This window comes from Schistocerca cancellata, chromosome 7 (assembly GCF_023864275.1).
Source record: "Schistocerca cancellata isolate TAMUIC-IGC-003103 chromosome 7, iqSchCanc2.1, whole genome shotgun sequence".
In the NCBI taxonomy this organism is placed as follows: Eukaryota; Metazoa; Arthropoda; class Insecta; order Orthoptera; family Acrididae; genus Schistocerca; species Schistocerca cancellata.
Window position 1 is genome coordinate 479,100,815 of NC_064632.1, and position 21,964 is coordinate 479,122,778.

At 38.5% G+C, this 21,964-nt stretch overlaps 1 protein-coding gene across 1 annotated transcript in view; it reads right to left on the bottom strand.

Moving 5' to 3' along the window:
* Positions 1 to 21,964, bottom strand: part of LOC126092609 (glycogen phosphorylase) — a 165,522-nt gene that overhangs the window by 10,086 nt on the left and 133,472 nt on the right. Inside the window, exons 4-12 of the mRNA XM_049908311.1 lie at positions 20,303 to 20,434; positions 18,981 to 19,092; positions 18,751 to 18,896; positions 18,502 to 18,675; positions 18,082 to 18,228; positions 10,672 to 10,835; positions 8,143 to 8,257; positions 4,057 to 4,239; positions 3,839 to 3,964 (exon numbers count right to left, since the gene is read on the bottom strand). Coding sequence (XP_049764268.1) covers positions 3,839 to 3,964; positions 4,057 to 4,239; positions 8,143 to 8,257; positions 10,672 to 10,835; positions 18,082 to 18,228; positions 18,502 to 18,675; positions 18,751 to 18,896; positions 18,981 to 19,092; positions 20,303 to 20,434 — 1,299 coding nt within the window. The remainder of the gene's footprint in view (positions 1 to 3,838; positions 3,965 to 4,056; positions 4,240 to 8,142; positions 8,258 to 10,671; positions 10,836 to 18,081; positions 18,229 to 18,501; positions 18,676 to 18,750; positions 18,897 to 18,980; positions 19,093 to 20,302; positions 20,435 to 21,964) is intronic.

The window sequence follows — 21,964 nt, forward strand, 5'->3', positions numbered from 1 at the left end:
TCCTTTTATTGCCTTTTGTTGCACAAGACTCGTTGCCGAGTGACAGAAACCTTCAGCCTGCTTAATGATGTTATGCAGGACCAGAATATTCTCAGAAAGATCCTTTGGCAAAGCATGGTGGTGAAAGTAGTTGTGTGCATTAATCCTTTACAGATGCACAAATTTCTGCCAACCTTTGCCTCTTGACATTTCCACATTCTTTTTTTACCCGAAAGTTAAAAAAAAAATATCTTGTTCAGCATTTTCCACATTTTATTGCTAACAACACTGAGTCATTTCCATCCTTAATCCACTTACTAACTACATGTTTCTCCAGGGCGAGACTTACATTCAATTTAAAGTTTGCTCATAATTCCTTTACATATATCATACTGAAACTAAATTATGTCTCTTCACTATCCAAGTAGGACACCAAGAACTGCTTATCTGCTCTTTGTACTGTAAATACTCTCCTAGGTTTCTTGATGGATTTATTAACTTTAGCACACATTTTTGCTATGATGACATCACAATCACTAATCCTTGCCTCACACTGTTGGTAAGGTCAGGTCTGATTATAACTACAAGGTCTAAAATATTTCCGGTTGTCGAACTAACTGCTGAAGAGTGTTTTTTGAAAATGTATTCACAACTATTTCACAGGACTCTCTGTCTGTACCACCTGAAGTGAATACACTGGTATCCCAGATTATTCTCTATATGTTAAATTTATCTCCAATTTGCATGATTGGGGTATTTATGTGCTACTTAGTGTGGACTTCCTTTGAATGGTTCCACAACTCTTACAGCAGAATCGGGTGGCCAGTAAAAGCATCCAATTATTAATCTGAGTTCACCAAGGCTGATAACTCATGTCCAGATAACTTCACAGTCAGTTTTGATTTCAACTTCAACAGACAATTCATTGTATTCTATTAGCTGAACAATGAAATGTCCTCATGCCTGAAGTATGTTGCTGAATCATATATTTGATTTTGTTTCTGGAAATGTCGATTGTAATATGCAGTACTGGCTGATATTGAACTCATGAAAAATTAACACTTCGAAGAGCTGTTCCCACCGTAGGCATTGTTATGAGATTCTACATTCTTTGAGCAAAATATTTTTCTGGGTTCTTTCAATCTGCGGTGAATTGCCCCTCCCATTTTAGCTGGTTGCATACAAGCAGATTTCTGTGATGGGCTAGTTCTGTAAATATATCTGATGGGTCTGGCCCACTGAAATCAGACCCGTCATTTCACTCTAAGGTGTAGTCCCTGCTCAACCAAACTAGTCTCTCCAATTTGCCCACAGGCAACTGATTTTAGGGGTTGCAACTGTGTCTTACTGCAAGCACATTGTACAGTGTGGTGTTTTATAGGTGTCTTATTATTTCTTGTACATTTATGCACTTTAAAATAGTTTATACCTTCAAGAGAAAGAATAGATGATGCTAGGAAGAAAACTGTGGCATTCATCCATCATTTGGCTCCTTTGGAAGTACAGTAATTTATAAAGCCAGTAAAAATGGACATAATATACTTACGGGCAATAGCCTTCCATAATGAACATTGTACCAGCAACATTTTATAGGCACTCACTATAATGTTGGTTTACACAACTCGCACCACCCCCCTTTTATGCCTCTTTCAAGACACCAAACCTTTCTGAGATTATTTCTGAAATTACTGAAGGCATTTTAAATCCGCATTTGCAACTACAATAAAATGTGTATTTCTGTCACCAAATGTTTCTTGTTTTACTAAAATAAAGCATCATCAGTGGTTTCTAGAGAAACATATTTACAGTCTGGCTTGCTGTCTGCATCTAAAAAGAGTTCATTGTAAAAGATTTTTATTTTACTTACAGTACTTTTATCCAGTTTTCTGCTTGCAGTTTTGTGGGGTATTCTGCATTTGGCACTTTTGTTAGTTTTTATAAGACACTTTGAGTATCGTATAGAAGTGTTCCAACCATCTCTCTGTACAGTCTATTTCTTTACATTTTTGTTCGTGTATTGCTCATGTGTCAGTTTTCACAGACAAGATATGTGGTCTTGGGCCTATCCTCTTTTCTTTACTTGTAGTAACTAAAGCTTGCTGTCACCTATAAACCAGGTATTCATCTGCGGCAAATTTCGAGTATCACCTACTTGTCTCTGGTTGGCAAGTTAAAATTTGCTTCTTTTGACAAAACAAGGGAGGGTTTACACAGTGTCACCTCGCTAACATCCTAATGCGATTGCAATTGTGGTAGAATGCTGAAACAGTGGTTTATTAAATGAGGAAATGAGGAAATGAGGACAAACCAGGTCAAAATCTTGGTATAAGTATACAAGTACAATTTCTTCACTTACATTGTTGCACAGCCACACTAACTCACATTTCATCAACATTGATGACCTTCAAAAAATTATGTCATTCTACTGCAGAAGTCTGCCGTTAATTGTACACTGCGGTAGATAAGAAAGTTCCACTTGTTTACCTTATGGCAACATACTCTCCTCTTTGCTTGCTATCATTTGCCAAAATCCTGTTTTGATATCTCAAACCATTTGGGAGACATGAGGTCTAGCTTTATTGCTGGTGCATGCGATCGCAAATGAGTGCACTATAGAACATCATTTCAAAGAAACTATGTGAGAAAGATTGCAGGGTAGCAGATGTGAGCGTGCCATCTGTCAGACTAGTGTGTCAGCCACTGGCTCGCCAAAAACTTACGGACTTGGCTGAATGAGGCCCATTGCAAAACTCTGCCCGTGTGTGTGTATCTACTGAAAGACGAATCAGCACTTTCCAGTACTACAGGTAACAATCTCAAGGTTGTGCCTCCACTAATGCACAGAAACTGCCACAAATGTCTGTGGTCCATCACTAAAATCTACTTGTGTGCCCAGCTTTTGTCACATCCAAGAAATATTTAGTGTAAGTTGGTTTTTTAGTGAGTTCAAACAGCAAAAACCAAATTAACCATACCAGTACTTAAGTAGGCATATCAGGTCTATACATAAGTACCATATTTTGGAGGAGGTGCAGAGGCTTCTGCTGATTTTTTGTCCATTTCTTAAGGATTATCTGACATTCCTCATGATCATTTAAGTTTGTTAACAGCCAATTTATCAATTAAACCTTTGTCAACATACACAGATCTTGCTCATCAGACAACTGACCAAAGAGTGAGCCATATTGTGGGGCAACAATTTAAACTAATTTGATAATTCTAGTTAGATCATATTTATATGATAAATATAATGAAGCAAATAGAGAGAAAGTGAAAGGGGGAGATTATGCTGTTATCTATGAAAACAGCTGTAAGACTTAGTTACTAGTTTATGAAGACACCTCAATCTGAAAGTTTTAAATGAATGAGAAGATTATTTATGGCAAGTACATTAGGGTAATATCCCAGAGGGAGTGGCTACAGCATATGTAACATCTGTACAAGGAAGCAATTTATGTGGAAGAATGTATCAAATGATAGTTTAGTGGCTTGACAGGGAAATGGGATGAAATATTGTAAAAGAATACTAAGAAGTAAGTTAAGTGTGCATGGTCAAGATATTTTCACAGCCACATTAGGACCAAGATAAGTGAGAAGCAGTGGGAAACAGATGTCTGACAGGGATAATCATACAATGTTGCACTAATTTTTCCCTTTGCATTAACAAGACACTCATTCATATTTCACAGAGAAATAATGGAGCTACGTGGACAAATGACCATTGTGAACAAAACAAGTTATGGCTGGAAATCAGTTGTGATCATTGTTAGTTTACACAGAAGAAATATTAATGTTATAACAGACTAACAATATGCATGATCGACAATAGAAAAGTAGATGTTTTTCACTGATTGCTTACCTTGCCACCAATCATAATAGTACGAGGTGAGATCTTGACATTAGGGTTCCTTTTAATTCTATTGTACATTGTTATTATATGAAGGCAATTTAGCAACTGACGCTTGTATTCATGGATTCTCTTCACCTATGGAAACAAAAGAGTAGCCATGTGTCACAAAAGAAGGTAAAAATATTTTTGTCACTGAACTGAAACTTCATATGTTCTTTTAACGATACCTGAATGTCAAACATTGAAGCAGGATTTACTTTCACATTATACTCTTTTTCTAGCAGTTGGGCCAGTTTCAGCTTGTTCTCCTGTTTGACCTTCACGACAGCTCGCTGGAATGTTGCATCCTTTGAAAATGCCTTTAGTTTCTGCAGTTGCTCCAAATGCACAATCCAGTCTTCACCAATTTTCTAAAGAATAAATAAATAAATAAATAAATACTCATTGCTTTAAATCTGTATGAAGCTGAGAAAATGATTGTACAATCAAAATTTTCCATCAAGACCTTTTTTAAAATATTCAAGCAGCATTTAATGTAACAATGTCAATTTACACAGCACAGCAACAACAATCTTAGTGTTAGAATAACTGCATGAAAACTTCCACAAATACTTAGATATGATAAACATTTTAAGGAAGAGTCATGTGCAGGTTAAGTTTTAATTCTGGACACATCTAACACAAAAATAAGAAATCAAAATAATATGCATTAAAATAAGTTTCACTTATCCCTGCCCAAACACCATCCTTACACAGCAGCAAATTCGCTCAAGGTAGTGGTGACAGTTACTGTTTTTTTAAGAGATTTAACTGACTTTGACAATTCACTTTTTATAGTGACACAAATTTTCTCATTTTACCATTACCAATTTCGAGCCACTTAGCAACTTTTCATCAAATGGTACACAGTTCTTAATCATTGGTTGTAACATTGAGGGAGGTGTCATGCAGCTGTGCCAGGAAAGACAAAAATCGAAGAAAGTATGGGTTGCATGTCTGCTGCTTCAACAACAGATTTTATCAATCACGACTTATTTACAATTAAATCATTGAAGTAACAGTTCCAGCTTTTTCTGGAAATACACAAAACCAAATACTTCTGGAGATGGCTACCATGTGGTCAGTACAGTACTGAACATCAGTATTGGCTATCACTGTCTGCAGGTTCAACTGTAAACACTCAGATACAAACCACACTTTTGGTGCACCCTTATGCTGTCAGTCTGTTCACTGAAAAGACAACCTTCAATTAGACACAATCTCACATTAGACAGACTGACAAGTCTGCGTGCTAGACAAATGTCAACTACAGATATCAACAAAGACCAAGCAACGTCATCATCAATAGATACTCCAGAGACTTTGCTGTAAACATCAGTTGGTTGATGAGTGAAACCATGGTGGTTTGCAGCAGTCATTGAATCTGATGTGAGTGTTTTGTCATGTGATGTGAAGTGGGAAAATGTATCCTTCCACACCATGCCTATCAGATGATGTGCAAATATACTGAGTGATATATTTATATCCCCGGAGGGCTTACAAGAGCAAACACTGAATGTGGCAAAGTATCCGGAATTATTTAGTCATAAGGGTGGTGTTACTTACTGATGAAAATACTTATAGTAATACAGCAATATTGTAAGTAATATTGTCAAATCAACCTTATGATGTGCATAACTCCAGATATTAAGTTGATACATAAGTTTGTAGCATTTTTGTTTTTCATGTTGATGTGCTGGTTGCTTGAGTTTACATACTGTCATTTTGTCACTTTGGGATAGTGAGCGGAGCTGTGGACACTATAAAATGGAGTACCAAGGGGAGAAATCTGAACATTTCAAACATATCTTTCTGTTTGATTTCAATAGAGGAGTGACAGCAGTGAAGGCAGCCAGGAACAGTTGTGCTCTGTATTGGACAGAGCACAGGAAGAAAATGGTTTTCTTGTTTTAAGGAGGGTTGTTTTGACATCAGTGACTCTCCACATTCAGGAAGACCTTTGGGTTTGATGAAGAGTGTTTAAAGGCATTAATCCACAATGATACATGTCGTTGTATTCAAGAACCGGCAAATGTGAAGAACTGTGATCATTCCGCCATCATGTGACATATGCATGCAGAGGGAAGGATAAAAAAATTAGGTGTATGCATACTGCATGCGCTCCGCTGAAATCACAAAAATCAGCAGGTGACCATATGTGCATGTCTGATTGGTTATCATCAATTGGCTCGCCAACAAAAGTGTCCATTCCTATCTTGTATTACTGGTGACAAGAAATTGTGTCTTTATGCTACCATAAGGAAAAGCTCTATGAAGTGATGCTACTCAATGATAATGCCCATCTGCATGCTGCTAGACTGACAAAGAACACTATACAGGAGTTGAGGTATGAAGTCATTCGCACCCACCCTATTCATCTGATCTTGTGCCCTCATATTTTCTCCTTTTCCACACTCTATCAAACACCCTTCAACGAACTTCCTCTCTGGATAAAAATGGGGTCCAAACGTGACTCAAGTTCTTAGCCTCAAAACCACATGATTTCTACAGTCACGGAATCAAACAGTTACCCCAATGTTGGCAGACTATTGTAAATAGTTAAGGAGACTATATTATTGATGGTTAAAGTCTCTGTTATGTGTATCTCTTGTGTTTATTAAACTTACGGAATAACACTATGAACTTATGCACCAACCCCATACTTTACCACATTCAATGCTTACTTGTTTCAATTTTACTGTCTTGCCACCACCATACATTCCCCACAACGCAACAAACAACTGTGAAGAACTTTATACCATCTAATGACAAGTCATCAGGTGACATGAAACAGTAATGGTAAAATAAAAAAAATTTAGTAGTTATTTCTAAACATTCTTATTCATCACAGGCACAGTATTCCACACCCACAATGGATGAAAGTTTTCTTTTTTGAGGTTTTGAGTTTGACCAACAATAATAGCAGGTATATGAAGCAGTGTCACTACAAATTGACTCATTTACCCTTCCTGCAGAAGTTTGGAACACGTATTAGGTTCGAGTATAATGACTTTTCTGGAGACTAGAAATCTCCTCTGTAGGAATCAGCATTGGTTTCGAAAAAAACGATCGTGTGAAACCCAGCTCACGCTATTCGTCCATGAGACTCAGAGGGCCATAGACACAGGCTCCCAGGTAGATGTCATGTTTCTTGACTTCCGCAAGGCGTTCGATACAGTTCCCCACAGACGTTTAATGAACAAAGTAAGAGCATATGGACTATCAGACCAAGTGTGTGATTGGATTGACGAGTTCCTACATAACAGAATGCAGCATGTCATTGTCAATGGAGAGAAGTCTTCCGAAGTAAGAGTTATTTCAGGTGTGCTGCAGGGGAGTGTCGTAGGACCATTGCTATTCACAATATACATAAACGATCTTGTGGATAACATCGGAAGTTCACTGAGGCTTTTTGCAGATGATGCTGTGGTATATCGAGAGGTTGTAACAATGGAAAATTGTACTGAAATGCAGGAGGATCTGCAACGAATTGACGCATGGTGCAGGGAATGGCAATTGAATCTCAATGTAGACAAGTGTAATGTGCTGCGAATACATAGAAAGAAAGATCATTTATCATTTAGCTACAATATAGCAGGTCAGCAACTGGAAGCAGTTAATTCCATAAATTATCTGGGAGTAGGCATTAGGAGTGATTTAAAATGGAATGATCATATAAAGTTGATCGTTGGTAAAGCAGATGCCAGACAGATTCATTGGAAGAATCCTAAGGAAATGCAATCTGAAAACAAAGGAAGTAGGTTACAGTACACTTGTTTGCCCACTGCTTGAATATTGCTCACCAGTTTGGGATCTGTACCAGATAGGGTTGATAGAAGAGATAGAGAAGATCCAACGGAGAGCAGCTCGCTTCGTTACAGGATCATTTAGTAATTGTGAAAGCATTACGGAGATGATAGATAAACTCCAGTGGAAGACTATGCAGGAGAGACGCTCAGTAGCTCGGTACGAGCGTTTGTTGAAGTTTCGAGAACATACCTTCACCGAGGAGTCAAGCAGTATATTGCTCCCTCCTACGTATATCTCGGGAAGAGACCATGAGGATGAAATCAGAGAGATTAGAGCCCACACAGAGGCATACCGACAATCTTTCTTTCCACGAACAATATGAGACTGTAATAGAAGGGAGAACCGATAGAGGTACTCAAAGTACCCTCCGTCACACACCGTCAGGTGGCTTGTGGAGTATGGATGTATATGTATATGTAGATGTAGATGTACATGCATGGTACCCACTTGAGCATTAAGTTTACCTCTGCAATGAGATCAGCCAGTCCAGGGTTGCAGAGCAGCAACCATCTTCTAGGGGTTATTCCATTTGTCTTGTTCTGAAACTTATGAGGCGTCATCTCATAAAAGTCATGGAACCTGCAACAAAATAACAAATTTTGTGAAAGGAACTACCTCTATGAATCTTAAAAACTAAAATTATGCACACCTAGTAATTATCTGTATTTGCAACTTCTGCAAAAATTTTACTATATTAAAAAAAATGTTGTTGTTGTCTTCAGTCCAGAGACTGGTTTGATGCAGCTCCCTATGCTACTCTATCGTGTGCAAGGTGGTTCATCTCCCAGTACCTACTGCAACCTACATCCTTCTGAATCTGGTCTCCCTCTACGATTTTTACCCTTCACGCTGCCCTCCAGTACTAAATTGGTGATCCCTTGATGCCTCAGAACATGTCCTACCAACCAATCCCTTCTTCTAGTCAAGTTGTGCCACAAACTCCTCCTCTCCCCAATTCTGTTCAATACCTCCTCATTAGTTATGTGATCTACCCATCTAATCTTCAACATTCTTCTGTAGCACCACATTTTGAAAGCTTCTATTCCCTTCTTGTCTAAACTATTTATCGTCCACGTTTCACGTCCATACATGGCTACACTCCATACAAATACTTTCAGAATTGACTTCCTGACACTTAAATCTATACTCAATGTTAACAGATTTCTCTTCTTCAGAAACGCTTTCCTTGCCATTGCCAGTCTACATTTTATTTCCTCTCTACTTTGACTATCATCAGTTTTTTGCTCCCCAAATAGCAAAACTCATTAACTACTTTAATTGTCTCATTTCCTAATCTAATTTCTGCAGCATCACCCGATTTAATTTTACTACATTCCGTTATCCCCGTTTTGCTTTTGTTAATGTTCATCTTATATCCTCCTTTCAAGACACTGTCCATTCCGTTCAACTGCTCTTCCAGGTCCTTTACTGTCTGACAGAATTACAATGTCATCGGCGAACCTAAAAGTTTTTATTTCCTCTCCATGGATTTTAATTCCTACTCCAAATTTTTCTTTTGTTTCCTTTACTGCTTGCGCAATATACAGATTGAATAACATCGGGGAGAGGCTACAACCCTGTCTAACTCCCTTCCCAACCACTGCTTCCCTTTCATGTCCCTCAACTCTTTTAACTGCCATCTGCTTTCTGTACAAATTGTAAATAGCCTTTCATTCCCTGTATTTTACCCCTGCCACCTTCAGAATTTGAAAGAGAGTATTCCAGTAAGCATTGTCAAAAGCTTTCTCTAAGTCTACAAATGCTAGAAACGTAGGTTTGCCTTTCCTTAATCTTTCTTCTAAGATAAGTCGTAAGGTCAGTATTGCCTCACGTGTTCCAACATTTCTATGGAATCCAAACTGATCTTCCCTGAGGTCAGCTTCTACCAGTTTTTCCATTCGTCTGTAAATAATTCGTGTTAGTATTTTGCAACAGTGGCTTATTAAACTGATAATTTGGTAATTTTCACATCTGTCAACACCTGCTTTCTTTGGGATTGGAAATATTATATTATTCTTGAAGTTTGAGGGTATTTTGTCTGTCTCATACATCTTGCTCACTAGATGATAGTGTTTTGTTAGGCCTGGCTCTCCCAAGGCTGTCAGTAGTTCTAATGGAATGTTGTCTACTCCCGGGGCCTTGTTTCGACTTAGGTCTTTCAGTGCTCTGTCAAACTCTTCGCGCAGTATCATATCTCCTGTTTCATCTTCATCTACATTCTCTTCCATTTCTATAATATTGTCCTCGAGAACACTGCCCTTGTACAGACCCTCTATATACTTCTTCCACCTTTCTGCTTTCCCTTCTTTGCTTAGAACTGGGTTTCCATCTGAGCTCTTGATATTCATGCAAGTGGTTCTCTTATCTCCAAAGGTCTCTTTAATTTTCCTGTAGGCAGTATCTATCTGACCCCTAGTGATATGCACCTCTACATCCTTACATTTGTCCTTAGCCATTTTGCACTTCCTTTCAATCTCATTTTTGAGACATTTGTATTCCTTTTTGCCTGCTTCATTTACTGCATTTTTATATTTTCTCCTTTTATCAATTAAATTCAATATCCCTTCTGTTACCCAAGGATTTCTATTAGCCCTCGTCTTTTTACCTACTTGATCCTTTTCTACCATCACTATTTCGTCTCTCAAAGCTACCCATTCTTCTGCTACTGTATTTCTTTCCCCCATTCTTGTCAATTGTTCCCTAATGCTCTCCCTGAAGCTCTCTACAACCTCTGGTTCTTTCAGTTTATCCAGGTCCCATCTTCTCAAATTCAAAAAAATGTAAACGACAAACATTTGATATTATGCCAGTGCTTATTTTTTCCTGGAATGAAATGAAATGGAAGTTAATCTTTTACTATGAAACTCAGTTGTACATAAACTTACTATCAGTACGTCCGTATTAATTTTGCACAGCAGACAATACTAAAGTTGTGTGTTTATCATAAGGTCTTATAATAACATAAATGTTTATATAGATTTACAGGTTCTTACACATCTTTCTTCAGAATGTCTGAATGAATAGCTGCAACTCCATTTACAGCATGTGAACCAACAATGCAAAGATGTGCCGTGTTGACCCTCTTTTCACCATGTTCTTCAATCAGAGACATACGTCGTAGTTTGTCTAGGTCTCCAGGGTACTTCTTGCCAACCTCCTGTAAATAATAGGAATTGAGGGACATGTGAATAAACTTAGAAAGTACAAAAAATAAAACAAAATTATTTTTATATACGAAGACAGTGAAAGAGATGAGTTATTTCTGACCTATTTCAGTTTTTAATGCTGAGTAGTGATTGGCACGGGTGAACAAAGTATTTGACTTGCAGAACTCAACTCCATCAGCATCTGTCATGAATTTCTGCACTTTGACAGATGTGTAGTATTCCTCATTCATTTTCAACAAAAAATTAACAGTATATGTCAGGTCAAAACAAATTTAAAGTTATACAATAAAGGAACTTCCAGGATGGAAACAATGAGCAAACATAGTTGTTTTGATGTGGGGTACAAAGACAAACACAACACACATATTTAATTAATTTTGAAGATATAACATTTTTCCAGTGTAAGGGAAAAGAACACTACCCCACAACTGCAGTGACACTGAGAACTTCCTCAGGATCATACATTATTTCAGCTCTAATTTTGTTAGTTCTGTTGAGTGCCCCCTGTCTCCCTCCTCTATCGTGCCTTCCACTACCTTTCCATCCCAGCTGCCACTTGGTTCCCTGCCTGTAGCTGCAGGTTGGTGTGTTCGCATATGTGTGCTTGTACCCATGAGTCACAACTGTAGTCAACTTTTGCATACTTGGGAACAACAGTTTCTAGAGATATGAAATGGTATGGTCATTTAGTTTCAGTTATATTAGGCAGATGGCAGACTTTGAATCATTGGCAGGATACCGGGAAAATGCTGTTGGTCTACAAAGGATACTGTTTACAAAACCCAAATAGGAGTAGCAAGGGATACTGAATCTACATGAATGGGTAGCGCGAATGGTCCCAGATTTGCGCAATTCATGGGAGAGTGTCCCATAAATGTTGAAAAAAACATTAATTGTCACACTTTGAGATAGATAGAAATTATCCCACTAAAGCCAGCTTACAAAGTTTTTAAACCAGTATTATTTGGAGAATTTAGAGATGTTCTTTAGCTCCCTATGTATTGCTCCGTTAGCGGCTGAGAATATATTATTACACTAACCATAGCACATGCTTCTCACACTCCACACAACCCTTAAAATTGGCACTGGGCCTTTACAGCCAATGAAAGGCAAATGAAATCTTGGTCCAGCTGTTGGTTTTAATATGTAATTAATTTCCAGTCCCTGAAATACTCCACTGTGAGTAATATTCTCTAAAAATAAAAATGTAAAATTAACTAGAAGAGAAAAGAATATTTTCCTACATGAACAGTGCAAAGAACTGGAAGAGAATAACAGAATGGGGAAGATAAGTGATCTTTATCTCCTCATATTCCAATGCCATATACTAACTTTATTTTTCACTGCACTTTTATGAGAATCTTGTGATATTTTAACATATCTAGTACCTGCCTTTCTGAGCTTCTCATTAAGCTTAATTTCATTCAATGTTGGATCATTGGACAGTGATCTTACCCTGAAAATGAGGTACTTTCATGAGTTTTAGGTTCCCCCCCCCCCCCCCCCCCCGAAATTATTTTGCTATCATCCTGGACAATTTACCCTTCCCTTTCCTACTGAGATGCAAGGTCATGCCTTGTGAATTCCATTCCTTTTGAATTACTAACTTGGATGTTGAATTGAAAAATGAATGTGTTACTGTGCATGGGAACTGCATGGTTTGGCAGTTTATCTGTGTGGATTCAATGCCTTCTAACTGCAATACAGTGCAGTTCCAGTGTTACAAAAAGTGAACTGTTGCTCATGTTTCTAAGTTATACATGGAGGCAGGAGATTACTACAGATTTTGTCTCCTGAGTAAACTGTTGAATACTGCATTCTTCGATGGGGAAACAGAAGGGAATAGATAAGATATAAATATGAAGTAAATAGCTATCTCGACATAAGTGAAATTTATGCTTGGGTTTTTTGAAGTGATATAAAATCTCAATGCCAGCTACAAGAGAACTGCTTTGGTATAGAGACGGACTTGACGCCAGATGGGATTTCAAAGAGTTTTCCTGTGTTTTGTCACTCTCCCTTGCATTATAGCTTCACCGTTTTCTCTCTGCTATGCACCAACACAAATCTGACTGAGGTTTAACAAAAACCTAACTTCCACTGATCGACTGTTAGATTATTTTATACATTATGAACGAAAACACATAGCACTGGTGTTATGTTTTACAATATTTATTATTTGTTCACAAACCAGTTTTCGGCTGTTATGTCATCATCAGGTACATAGAGAAGTATGTGGTGCAGTGAAACTTTGTTGGCTCAAAGATTTTAAACTAGTGCATCTACACAGTATCCTCATACTTTCTGGAACATGTTACCAAAGTTTATTGTTCAATTATTTTCTTCTGTGTACAACTGTTGTAATTTGTCCGTAGTTTATTAATTAATTTGTCATATGTTTTATCTTAGTTAAATAATCTTACATTGCATTTACGCTTAAGTAATCCCTCTCGTTTTATTCCTAAATCTAAGATTAAAATTTTTCATCTCTGGTAATGGAGATACTCTGTAGATGCATTAGTTTCAAATCTCTGATCCAACAAAATTTCACTGCACCTCATATGTATCTTTGTACCTGATGATGCAATAGTCAAAAATCAGTTTGTGATGTTTTCATTCACAATGAAAACCTTAGTTGTACATACAAGTCTGAGACATCACAACCTTTATTTATGAAGGTGAACTGGTTAAGTTCAATGAAGAACTAAAATTATCCCTGACAGAGAGAATTCTGTAGCAGTACTGAAGGGAAATTCAACTAAAAAAAAAACTAATAAATTATGAGACAGAATGACTGACTAGTATGTAATTTCAAATGGGAAAATGTGTTTACTGTCGATAAATACATGTAAGTAAAAGTGACAGACTACAGGAGTCATTGGAACTAATAGTTCCTTTGTCAGTGAGGAGAGAGAAGCCTATAGAGTTGTTGGTGCATTATGTGAATAGTCATTGCCTTTTATAAATTTTCTAATAGTGTTACAGTTGATATATATTTTTAAAACAACAATTTGAGAGATAGCTGCTGCAATGATGACTAGACCGAAGAAACTTTTGTTTATGAGAAAGACTGAAATGATACATTTTCTGTAAAATTTAGGGGAAATTTGTTCAGGTTTACACTGATGAGACAAAACATTATGACCACTACCCACTGTGAGGCTGAATGCCTCCTGGTGGTGTTGTGGACATGGGGCACAATAACGAAAGAATGTAAGCAGAATGGAGACAAATGGGCAGTCATTATAGCTAAGGTAAGTGCCACAAATGCAGAAATCCACTGATTCGGTTTTGTTTCGTTTTAGGGTGCCAAAACAACTAAAGTCATATGCGCCCATGTTAGAACCTTACAACACTAATACAAAAAAGGAGCTAAAACCAGTCAATGGAAGGAAAGAGCTAAGAAAAAGACTTCCTCTTTGAGTATCTCCACAAAATATGCCATAGAGACAATGGAGGTTCCAAACTATGACGTATAAAAAGTAAAATACAGTTGACAGTCTATGCGTTGTTCGCTGCAACAGCCAATAACTCAAGATGGCAAACAGACATGAGAATGTAAATGGTTAAGAAAAGGGCATTCGGTCACAAAATGGCAAACTGTCAAAGGTTGATTTTGATGAGCACAAAGTGGTAGGCGAGCACCACTTAACAAGTGGCAATGGCTAAAATGACAGTCCCCAATATAACTGTCTGAAATGATCTCCTTGTGGCAAGAGGGCTGAGAGGAGGATGGCACACCACTGGAGATAGGTTAATTCCCCGGAGCTTGTTCCCTGGAGATAGAAAACAAGTGGACCCTGTGATTCCAAGAGCATCTGTAATTCCTCCTTGTTGGATTTAAGGCCCCAAACATGCTATTGGAGGAGAGTCATGACGGAGAAAGCGAAGGAGGAAAAAAATGAAGGGTTGTACCTCATTAGTTGCTGAGTGCCAGCCTTTGAAGACACACTGCTACAGGGTGCAGAGGCTGGAGGAGATCTACAGAGTCTTCAGCATTCTCTTTGGGTCAGGCTGCAGATTCCAGGACAGCAAAATGGTTGGCAGTGCGCACCAATGAAATGGAGATCTGCCAGGTGAGGGTATCATGGGACAACACTGTTTAAGGGGGGGTCTCTGCATTGGCAAAGGAGAAGACTGTTCGTCTTTGTTTGATTTTTTTGAGCCTTTGTGATTGGCAGATGAAGACTCAGATGCCTGTTGGCCGAAGGAATGTAAGAAGTCACTACAGAAGTGTCCCTTCCATCCTTTTGTGGCCTGTCGGTTGTGAAGCATGAGATTTTGATGCCAAGGGCATAGATCTGGTGGCTTTGTGTGCAGTTGTAGGAGAAGCAGACAGGGATGCTACAGTGATACTGGGCTATTTGATAACTGCAGTGCTGAATTTGAAGTTGCAAGTCTGTGTGGCCATGTCCTTCGTGGAGCAATGCATAGCAAGAATGGTACTGTAAGTGCCAGATGGTAAAACACAGGGCTTTTCGACTAACCAACAATTTGTGAGCAAGAGGGAAAGGGACTTTTTCCTTCAGCCACACCACCTTTACAGTCCACTCACTGAGATAATGGGACATTCTCAGGATGAAGCGGCATGGTCTCCATTATAATTAATACAGTGGGGAGGAGAAGGAAGGCAATCGCCCTAGTGGGCAACCTTACCACAAGTAACACATTTGGCAGTGTTTTTACATAACATTCAAGTGTGGTTGTAACATGGACACTGGTAGCAATGCATCAGATTTGGAATGTACAGTCAGACTGTGATGACTTCGTAGCCTGCTTTGATCTTTGATAGAAGCACTACTCAGTCAAAAGTGATAAAAAAGAGTGTGCATAGGGACTTAGATGGCATCAATCATTGTCATTACCCAATGCACTGCAGTGGTGCCCTAATCAGGGAGATAAGTTTTGATTTCTCCCTCAGTCACACCATCATGCAGCCGAGTGTAAATAATACCACATGAAGAATTCAGCATTTGATGGACCGCTACACAACAGGATACCTGTGTAGGAGAGAAGCTGTAAGCAGTTGTTAGGATTGAAAATTAACATTGGCTTCCAAAAGCAAAGTCCTATTATGCCGATGAGAGCAAGATTTCAAAGAGCCAGCAATTGCATCCACATCTTTCTGAATAATAAAAGGACTAACTGTAGCAAAGGACTGACCTCCTTCAGTACGTGATGCCACGAGGAACCGAGGTGCGACAGGGAGAGTCTTTGAATCTCTAGCCTCAGTCTGTTTACATTTAGTAGACACAGACTGAGATGAAGGTGAATGGCTCATTGCGAAAAAATCCCCCATTATTGCCAGTGTCTCTGATGGCATGCTCCTTCCAACTGGGGCTCCTTTCGGATGTGGGCTCACCCACCTTATATGATTGTTCACACCTCTGGTCACACCTTCTGAACTTCTGACAGAGGTACCAATGAGCAATTTGGAAACATCACAGTCGGTCATCCCTCCCTGGGCCTGGCCTGCATCGGGCGTACGTGTGAACCCTACCTGTTAACCCTGGGCTGGGAATTATGAGTTACCCAGTCACCAGTTATGCATCAAGCATGTGGGCCTCCCTTCAGAAACTCACAGGGAGGAAGAAACAAAGGAACCTCAAACACCAAAATGGAGGAAAAGTATGATATGGGGAATGAAGAAAGAAAGAAAGAAAGAAAGAAAAAAGAGATGAGGGACCGTTCTAATGCCAGGCTATTGAAACATCAGAATACATTCCCAAAAACATCCCAGACATGTTCCCCAGGAGAGGGGAAAAAGGATATCAGAAGGATAGACATGCAGCACGGAAAGGGAAGAGGTACTGCAAAGGCTTGCGCCCATGGTAGCCAAGTATGAACTCACCAAAGAGTGGTGAGCCCCCTGGGGGAAAAAATTCACTGACGTAAGTGGTGTTGACAAAAGGCACATTGTTGTGACACAGCAGGTGGAAATGATAATCTCTGAAATAGCAAAGCCGGTCAACAGTTTCTGTACTACTATTGTGAACACCTACGGAAATCGGTTGAAAGGTAATGGAATAACGCATAGGCTGTATGGTAGTTGATGTACACATCTCATCACAAAATGCAGAGGTCGGAGGATCCGCCACTGTGTAATCCAGGACACGCACTTGTCTGTGGCAGATCTGATGACAGAATACGATGCTAGTGCAGGAACACACCATTCAAAGGCCATTGTTGAACATGGAGGTCCACATCACATGACCCCTACATGTTCCTGTGCTGACCCAACAACATCATCAGTTACGATTGCAGTGGGCACAGCATCACTGAGTTTTCACCATGGATCAATAGAAACCTCTTACCTATTGAATGAATTGCATTTCTTGATACAACACGTTGATGGTTGGGCCCTTACACACCATCATCCAGTCGAATGGCTGCTGGAAAGGTGCATTGTGCCACAGATGCAGGCCGCCAAGAGCACACTTGTGCTATGGGGTTCACTGAGTTGGGCTTCTATGGGACCTCTGGTATTACTCAAAGACACTATGACAGCAATGAACAACATGAACATTATTGTGGACCACCTGCACCCCTTCATGATTGAAGTCTTCTCTGAAGGCAATGACATCTTCCAGTAGGATAACTCTCCACAATACAAGACTAGAATCGTGCTGCAGTGGCTCAAGGAGCATGATAGTGAACTCATATTTATGTCTTAGCCAGCAAATGCCACTGACCTGTGGACATTGGAACACATGTCGGGCACCTGCTGCATGCCCACAAACCACCGTCCTGTAATTTAGTCAGTAGACATCCAGTACCACATACTTCTGGAAACCTATCAAGGACTTGTAGAATCCATGCCAAGCAGAATCACTGCTCTACTTTGTTTGATGGAGAAACATGCTATTAAACTGGTGGTCATAATTTTTTGGCTCACTGGTGTATCTTACAAATGGCAGACATAAGAGGGAGAGAGGCTAAAGTTACCTTTTCTCCTATTTTCTTATCAACTGTACTATATCAGTGAAGCTCTCCTTTACATGTTTTTACAACAAAAGATGATAGAAGTAAAATGTTTCTTTTTCCTTAGTATTTAATGGAAAACTTAATTTGACTGCTATAATTTTTCCGATTTTTATCAGGAATAGTGCTCAGACTTAAAGCTCCTGTAAAAAGTCATCCCTCAGATGTATGAATAAGGCTCTCAAAATCAAGGATATCAGGGTCCAAGTCATATCAAACCACTATTTTGATATGCTGATTAAGCATTTAGCTTACCTCAAGATGGAGATGATTGATGTGGTAGATGATCTGCATGTGCCGTGGCAAAATTCTTTCAATCATATGCACAGGCCACCTCTCCAGAGCTTCAGGTAGCACAGTGTGGTTTGTGTACGCACAGGTACGTACCACAATATCCCAAGCCTAAGGAAACAGTGTTTCATTATATACATACATAAATTTTTGTGCCTTCAAACACATCTACATCATTCTTACAACAATCTCAGGAAACTTACTTCTAGGGACCATTATATCAGATAATCTGCAGTCAGGAAAGCATTATAAGGACTGTAAAGTTATTAAAAATCTTAAATGAGTATTGAAGTTATATCTATTGTCTTCCATGAGATAATTTTTGTCAAACACTTCTGAAAACAATTACAAAATCACAGATGAGAAGAAATCACAGCATAATACCTTCTCCCAAGGTAAACCTTCAACATCCACAAGAATTCGTTGCAACTCTGGAATAGCCATTGATGGGTGAGTGTCATTTAGTTGTATTGCAACCTTCTCTGGAAATTGATCAAATGAGGTTCTCACAGCATCACGGCTGCCAAATTTAGAGGCCTTGAAACGACGTATTATGTCCTGTCAAAAATACCACATTATCAAAAATCACTTCTCACATCCACCAAAATCAGCATAAGATTTCACAGCTGTTACCTGAAGTGTTGCAGCACACATGAAATACTCTTGTTTCAGTCTTAGTTCTTTACCCTCAAAGAAATTATCGTTGGGGTACAATACACGTGAAATATTTTCTGCAAGGTTTCTGTCCAATACAGCCTGAATATAATCACCATCATTGACTGAAAAAGAAAAGAAAAATGTGCCCTATTGAAACATAAATAATTTATTTTGGTCAAACATAAATCACGATTCACAACACTTACAAAATTTGAGGTTAAATTCAACAGGTGATTTTGCTGACCACAGTCTCAAAGTATTGACCACATTGTTACCATATCCTGGAATTGGACTGTCATATGGCATTGCAAACACAATCTGAAACAAAATTGTTGAACTGCATTACAAACTTACATATTCACTTCACAAGCTACCTTACAGTTTGGGGTGGAGGGCATGTAGAGTACAATGATCATTTTGCCCTCACTTTCCTGTTTCATTTGTGAATAATGTGCAGAAAGAGTGTGTGCTGATCAGCCTGCAAATGTAACAATAATGGCAATTTCTATATACAGAAATATGTAAAATAAGGGAAATTCAACCACTCACCTATAGTGAATTGATATGTGGAGCACATAACAGAAAATGGACTCTCACCATGGCAATGGGAATGTTTGTGGGCATGTCGGTATGGTTGGGCATGTGAGTGTATTCTTGTGGCAAAAATAGTTAGTGCTTGAAACTACTGTGAATGCTGTTTTCTGTTATGTGTAGCAGTGCTCCATGCATCCATCAGCTACAGTGAGTAGTTGCCTTTACCTTATTTTACATAATGTGTTAGTTTATTTGTTGTGGAAGGTGCATTGTACAACTTGTCCCAGCAAACCTCTGAGTTGCATGTATTGCTTCTCTTTTACCATCTCCTGTGAGATGGACGCTCACCTCTTTGCTGTTATGTGACAAAGTTATGGCATGAGAGAAAGTTGGAGAAATAATGTACACCATAGCAAGACTACAGGATTTGTCATTAGCATGGGGAATGTTATGTAAATAGACTTGAAGTGGATAAATGATGATAAACAAAAATATTTTACTGCATAAGATACAGAACATTTTGTATTTTAGATAATTTATAATGGAACACAGGAAAGAAGAATGAAGACAAATGGTAACTTACAGAATTTTCACTGAGAGATCCTTCTGTGGATTCAAACAAGATGTACACAAAAGTCACTTCAGGATGGGTAGCAAGGAATGTAATAACTTCCTACAGCACTGTGTGGATGGGGACTTTGCTAGTATGGAAAGTGATGCCGATAACAAGAAATGACTGGTCGATTCTCAAATTCTCAACTGTTCTTTACTTTTTAACAAATCTTTGTAATTGAAGTCAAATGGATACTGAAAGATCAAGGAAATTAGAAATTAACAGTATTTATTGACATTAATTGCTGCAATAGTCAATTAAAGAAATATAGTCCAAGAGCAGCAACAAATGACTAAATAAACTTACTTAATTAAAAAAAAAATTATTAAGTAGTCTGCTTTAAAGCAATATTTAAAATAAAGAATTATGTCAAAAACAAACCTGTGTATCAACCCATTTCTTGCCCTGGGGAGTATCTTCCACTCTCCCATAGAAGTTCACTGGTAGCATGTATTCCGGTCGTGCCTTCTCCCAGGGATTTCCAAATCTTAACCAGTCATCTGGCTCTTCAACCTGACGAACACATTGTCAGTGTGCAAAAAAGGAAAGTAACATTTTGTGTTAACAACAATTTTTAATAATGAAGCCCATGGCATGCCTACTTAATTGATTTCACTCTACACTACCCTATACAGTCTTCAGTATTGTTTTACTGTTTAACAGTTACACTTCTACCAGTGTTTGCTTCTTACGTAGAGATATGGAAAAATCATTAAAAACTGTAGTTTAGTCAGCAAACAATGGTGAGATGTATGTTGAGAATTACTAGGTGAGATGATAAAACTGAATCCCTGCTATTTGTTAAGCTGTCCTTAGTTGCCAAAAGAATTTGGTGTGGAGGCAATGGAAGAATGCTATACTCAGCATAATGGCTGTTGCTATCAGAAGAGAAGTGTGGGAGGCACATACTTTGCCCTCTTCACATAGTGCTGGTACTGCACTTATTAGTACTCCATATCAAGCATCTACTGAAGCAAAATTGACTTACATCTCATTTTGTTTGTGACCCTCATTCCCCAAGTAGCTGCCCACAATAGATTCAGAATTTTTCACCATTTATTTTGAACCAACCAAACAGACAACAAAATATGACACTCACTGACAGCTGTTGCACTTTAAACATTATCAGCCCAAAGTCTTCCAACGTCCATCAGTTCAAGAACTAGAGAGCCTAGAAATCAAGAAAAATTGGAAAAATAACATGTTTTGGAACTGTATCTTAGTCAGTGTCCACTACCGTTATGTCTTTCCACTCAGAACTATGTCTTTTCAATCCTATCCTTTCTCCCAACCACGAAGTAAAAATTAGGATTTTATTATTTTTCTATCTGAACATATAAACAAGGTGCCTGCCTCAGAACAACATATGCAGTCATCAAGGGCACTCAACATCCCATCATTGATCATATTACAGAATGTGACAGCTAGGACTGCCCACTTACTACACTGTTATCATCTGGATATTTGGATTCTACTTCCAAGTACAAGGGCCTCTGAGCTGCAGAAATTGTAACTTTAACTTTAGCTGGACTGCGAGAGCTAATGTATTTTAATTTAAACTAATTCCCTGCTTCTTTGGTTTTTGTATTTCATTCTGCTTTAACATTCCCTCTGCCAGCCTAACAGCATAATTTATTTATTATCTCCCCACAGTTTAATCCCCCCATAGTTTTATCATGTTTTTATTTCTCATTACCATTATCTACCTCTAAATGCATCATATTTCATCTCTCATCTTTGATCTGTCAGTTATCAATAGTTCATTATCAGTAGTACTCTGCAATTTAGATTTTGGCTCTTTGTTTACATTACCTTCTGATTGATTCCCACATTTTTCTTTTTTGCCTTATCCAGAGGGTGATTCCTCCTTTCCTCTAGTACCTGTAATCCTCTCCTTCCTGACACTCTTTTCCCCAAAAATGAAATTTTATTAATACTGTATTCCACAGATTCAATTTTTATTTTTTGTATATGTAAGCCCTGGTAGTGAAGTTCCCATTTCTGGGGTTCGTGAGGAAGAGGCATGACATTATAACAAATAGC